Source organism: Pseudoliparis swirei, chromosome 21 (genome assembly GCF_029220125.1).
Source record: "Pseudoliparis swirei isolate HS2019 ecotype Mariana Trench chromosome 21, NWPU_hadal_v1, whole genome shotgun sequence".
NCBI lineage: Eukaryota > Metazoa > Chordata > Actinopteri > Perciformes > Liparidae > Pseudoliparis > Pseudoliparis swirei.
Window position 1 is genome coordinate 9,590,218 of NC_079408.1, and position 5,878 is coordinate 9,596,095.

At 41.6% G+C, this 5,878-nt stretch overlaps 1 protein-coding gene across 1 annotated transcript in view; it reads left to right on the forward strand.

The window, feature by feature from the left end:
* Nucleotides 1–232: 232 nt before the first annotated feature.
* Nucleotides 233–5,878, forward strand: part of kcnip4a (potassium voltage-gated channel interacting protein 4a) — a 43,252-nt gene continuing 37,606 nt past the window's right edge. Inside the window, exon 1 of the mRNA XM_056443096.1 lies at nucleotides 233–536. Within this exon, the coding sequence (XP_056299071.1) occupies nucleotides 479–536 (58 nt within the window). The 5' untranslated portion in view covers nucleotides 233–478. The remainder of the gene's footprint in view (nucleotides 537–5,878) is intronic.

Sequence of the window (5,878 nt, forward strand, 5' to 3'; positions counted from 1 at the left end):
TTAGTTAAAAGGTAGCTAAGGACTAATGGTCATCTACTGCATGAGCTCTCTTGCCTCCCTCCAATCTCTCCCTCCCTGTGGAAAAAGGGCGGCAGCACCCCTCTCCCCAGTAGGCTACTGGCTCTCCTCCCGGGTTCAAAGAAGCTTTTGCAGAGCAGAGATCAGATCGCGAGCTCTCACTTCAGAGCGGGTAAATAGAGGAAAGGAGGGGGCTGCAGAGTGTGCGCGTCAAAACTCAAGAGCCACGCATGTTTTTACTCCCACTCCTTTTTATCTTCGTGCTGCCCACGTCGCTGAGCTGAATATAAAGGGAAGCGTGGACCGGAGACTTTGTTTTTTCATGTTAAGCTTCCCAGCAAGCTTGTCTTTGTCTTTGCTTGTCCCCAATTTCAAGCCATCCTAGTGTGGGAGTGGGAGGGAAGTGTGTGAAATCTAGCAGGGCTTCCACGTCAGTAAGCGAGAAAGTCTGCAGGGCATCATGGGAGCTTTAATGGTCATCTTCTCTGTTCAGCCGAAACAAAGACGCAAGACTACAGGTAGGCTCGATGGGTTCACGTCGATTCATTTTCCATGAGCAGCTAAACTAATATTGAAGGTAATTCTCTGATTCAAAAAAGATTTTTGGGTCATTTTCCATGTTGTACAGTGAAGTTTTTGCTGAAATACTTGCACAAATTGTGCGTTAAGTGTTTGAGAATGTCGTGTGTTTGTGTCTTTTGGATTTCTGTTTTCAGAAGATTCCCCATTACTCTGCCGTTTTCTCCATAATCCCATTTATACTCATATTACCTTTTAAGTAAACATCTCAGTCTGAACGTCACAAACTTTCTTGACTTTTTCCATTCATTCCCCCCCACTATTGATTTTTCAGTGGCAGCGCACACAGATCATGCCACATCGGCTCTCTGCCAACGCAATCGTGTGCTGATCAGCATCAGCGTCACCGCTTGTCACTGTAACAAACAAACAATTAAATATTTAGTGGGTGGACAGCGAACAATGGATGACAGCTTAAGTATAGTAAGTCATATTTCACTGTGCTGTGGGGGGAGAGCTTGAAAGCAAAATTGATGAGAGACTCCCTCAAGCCATACATCAAAGAGCGGACAGTTCTGTGCATTGTGAGTCCTTTTCACAGGAAACAGGAAAGGAGAACGTGAGATCAAAAAGCATGCGCTATACCACTACAGCATATAGTTGGAGACGGCCCTATGGATGGTTTTCTGCTCCCATGAAGCAGATAAACGGAAACATGAAGACTAAAGGGAAGAACAGACTGTGTTTGGAAATTGGAGGACAACACATTATTTGGTTAATGACTGCTTTAGAATGATGGTTATTCCTCAAAAGATGTACTGTAGCTACGCCTGTCAAGCGTTTTGTTCTCACACAATGCTTCTAAGATTGACAGATTATATATATATTTCAGATGGAGGAAGACAAGAAAAATACTTTTCCAGCTGGTCACAGCAAATAACAGAAATGATAAATGTCGTGAGAAGATTTGATCAGCTAAGTTAACATTGGCTCCGTGAGTTGTTTGATGAATATGTCTTTGATTAACTTTTAAAAACATTTAGGACGGGGTTTAATCGATGTGTATATATTTTTATCACAGAATAAATATTCAAAATAAGGCTTTTTTAAGACCTGAGCCGACGAGTATTCCTTGCACAACGTCAACCATTGATGACACGTTTACACTTGTTTCCTCCAGCCCTTCCTTCGTCAGCCCGTTCTTGTTCAACTTTTGCTCTGTGCTCCTTCTCCAAGTGTGTCTGGGTCTTCCGCCCCCCTCTGTTCCCTCTTGCCTTGTGGGTCAGTGTAATGGGGGTTTGTGTCGGTGGTGTTCACTTAACCCGCAGCCTTTTAAAAGCAGTTGGCTAGAGTAATTATCTTTGGCCTTGGAAGACATGCTGGGTTCTAACTGCTGTAGCCGTATATTAGCAGATTAAAATCAGTGTCTTGCACTTTGATTGCTGTGATTGGACAATTGCTGTTCAGTGGAGCGGTTTACTGGAGGCTCAATTAGCTGAATAACTGATTAGTTAATGGATTAGTTAGCTGTGGATCAATACACAATTAAGTCTGTTATCAGTGTCAACATTTGCTGGTTGTTGTTTTTTCAGAAATATAACCGCTTTTCTCTTGTGTCATTGTAATTTGTACGGTCATAACTCTTTTGTTTATTGCAAATCCAACCAATATGTTGTCAAAGCCATGTAGCGTTCTGATTTACACAATAGAGTGGTCTTTAGACGAGGACACCGTAATCCAACAAGCACAGTCCTTCAACCTCAGCGCTACTCCACTACCCACTCTAATACCTCCCATTAATTCTACATCTACATGACAAGAGATGATGGTGCAATAAGCACCCCTCCACTTTGCCCTCCAACTCCTTTTCACACTCGCCTTGTGTGTTCCCGCAGCATCTCAACTGTCCTCAGGACAAGAGACAAGCCAGTGGCATTATGGCGGTATACTCGCTGATGTGCCGTGCTTATTATTGTCGATCCTGTTTTAAATGGCTCGCCCGTTTGTGTTTCAGAAGCTGTTATGAGTTGAGTTTGTGTGGGAGTGAGATAGGGACACTCAGAAGTAGGGCTGTTTGAATGGCAAAGCATTAACGATGACTCAGCAAAGCATGAACGATGACTCAGGCTGGAGTACAGAGGACAATGTGCAGATGGAAGTCGTTCAACGAAGTCCGGACTAGAGTAAAAGCACACTTTTAAAAATTATTATTATCACTAAACTGAACGAATACTCGACGTAAACTAAGAGTAGGGATATGCTGAGGTTTGTTGACTGGAGTTTATTCCTTGTGACATTAACCCGCAGAGTGATGGAGATGTCCGTTGTGCTTCCTGTTGCCGGCCCCGTCCCCCTCCGGGCCTTCTGGTGTTTACAGAACCGAGTGGAGACCACTAGGCGCGCAGCTGTCATTTTTTGGGGTTAGCCAGTGCCACCGATCGCTTGCTCGTAGACAAATTTTATGGCATGAACATCACATTCAGAGCTCACATCACTTCTCTTTATAGAAGCAGTCTCTAAGCTTTGGCCCATTTGAGTATCATGGCAGAAAAGTCAAGTATCATTTTTGAAACATCATTTTTTTCTAGACACAATCTTTGCGAAATGCTTGTCTCCCGAGTAAAGGACTAATGTTGTTTTTACTGTATATTTAAAAACCACTTCTCTTCGTCAAAGGCACATAATTACTGTACACATGCCCCACATGCCCAAACCACCAATTTCATTTCTCCGACCCATCTGCCACATGCAACATTTTGTTCAGCAACGCCGGATGGGCGTCACAATATGACGGAGATTTGAGAGAACATTTGGCATGGACATGGTTCTTTAGCACTCTCATCTCACCTCAGGCGCGAGTCTACTGATCCGTATCGCAGAAGTCCTCTCAGGATTCTGGTAAACGCCTATGTGGTAATTAATATAGGGTGCATGATGTTCAGAACGTAATTGTCCTTTTTGAATTCTATAGACGGCAGAGCAGCACTTTGTGGAGGACCGGCACTCCACAACCCGGCGTGTTGGAAAATCAACCTGATGAATCACATTTCTTCTTACAACAGTTGGGAAATGTCATTCATTTCATGAAGCCACATGGCGTGTGAAAGACTCCAGATTTGCAAATATCTGATATGCAAATGAACCAAGGCTGCTCTTACATGAGGAAATGAGGGATCGTCACACAGCTCCTACTTCCCTTCCTCTGTTATGAGCAACATGTAATCTGTGCCCTTCTCAGTTTTTTCAAATTAGCATTTATATTGAAAAGAGAAGCAGTGGGTTCAAGGGCTGCGAGTGTGTTTTGGGGTTTCCCGTCGAGGGATGGTGGAATTATGAACTCCATCCCCCCAGGACACGCTGACCTGTGTGAAGAGGGCTTATCTAGAACTGGATGTGTGTGAGAGGCTCCGCAGGGGCACCAAAGCGTCGCCATGTAGGCTACAGCCATGGCTGTTTATTACGACGGGCCATTGCATTGCATAGTGGCATCTGCAGAGCAGGCAGATATTCTTGCTTGAGTGTCACCCCAGGGTGCAGTCTGGATTCTATTTCACACCTCCTTCCCCACCATCGTGCAGACAGCCTCTGATCACGTGCCACATTTCTCTCAGAGACATCCGTCAGTCAGTACATTTACGATTTTAAGAAAGCCCACCCGGCTGCTAAAGCTACAGACTGTATGCAAATGGTAATATAATTAAGATATAAATGTTTATCCTTTACATTTTAGGTAGTAAATGCACAGCAGTCCAAGCCTCATGTCCAAACTGGGAATATTCTTAAACACATCATACATCTATTAATAATGAAAAGGAATATACAATTAATCGACTTTCTGGGGTTAATGATGATAGTTGTCTAATATTACCCCCAAATATTTGCAGTATTTAAACTGCACTCAACTCATTCCCTTTTACACCTATAGAGCTTTGAGTTGTTGATTCTCACAGTTTCCACTTGATGGCAGCAACATCAAACACACATGCTTATTGCAGTAAGAAGAGGCGATAGAAACAGTTAAAGCATTTTAACGATTAATTAAATGATGATTTTTGGTAATTTACTGTAAGAAGCAGGATTATAAATGTGGGTCCTGTCGGGTTGTCATTTATCAAACCTTATCAAAGTGAATTTGGATTATTTGAAATACTTATTTTGCAAGATTTCACTGAGTGCCCACTGTAATATTGTTTTCTATTAAAGCAAAGAGCGTTTTTGAGTGTATTGCATCTGAGTACTCTGGATTAGGTTATGTTCTCCTTCCAAGAAAATGTCTTGCGCAACAAATTTTACTGCAAACTCATTGCACCACGATCCATTCAACAAATCACATTCATTTGCAAATTGACCATATTATTTGAAGGTTACAGGCCACTGGGGCCTTCCTGTGTAATTTGTGTAAAATCCAATAGAGGACATTAATTTGTTTTCATGCCATGTTGCAGCACTTTGCTTTCTCTGGAGACGGGAATTCAATTGTAACGTGATTTAAACATAAGGAAACTGAATTTTACGTTTCTTTGTGCTTATTCCTTTCCAAAAATAGGGTTAGGGTTCAGTTTAGGAGGGATATTGAAACATAATCCCCTATTGTGACCACTTGTTGAGAAATTGCTCTAACGCTAATAGTGCATATTTATGGTCAGCACTGGTGATATCGTCTTATAGTCCAGCATCTTCTAATGGGAAATCAGAGGGCTGTCTTGTGTAAGAAATGAATTGCTTTTACCTGCAGAGATTGTAAAGCATCAATACATTGAATCAATTAAAGGGTAAGGCTGGCAATACTCTGTATCTTTATTAAACAATGCATCAGCACATCACTCTAAAGACTGTTTGTCTCTTCTCTCCAATTACTTCTGAGTTAAAGATCTTAATAATTGGATCATACAGTTATTGTGTCGATATATTATCAGTAAATGTTTCTCAACAGGAGGAAATGGTGCACCTGGGACTATTTTTAGCTGCGGATTGATACAAGTTGGTGCTCTTGTGAGCTATAGACAAAACACCATAGTGCCCAAGTTCACGTTACACAATATTGTGGTGGATCAGTTTAATCGGTTATGCACAACAATAGAGCTCTATGGGTCAGTTGGATAAGAGTTATTAGGCTTTGGCTTCAAAGGCAATAGATACATTCATTGTTGTTGTTCGGTTTCATGGGATTTGCCCACAATAAGGAATATAAAGAAAATGATCAATCTTACCTTTTTTAAATACATATAAAAGTAATTGAGGGACATCCAGGTTTGTTTTCAGATAAGAATACGTCATAACATTTTAGCGGTGTTTGTGTATTAATATTATAATCATCATAATCATCACAATTCCCACAATG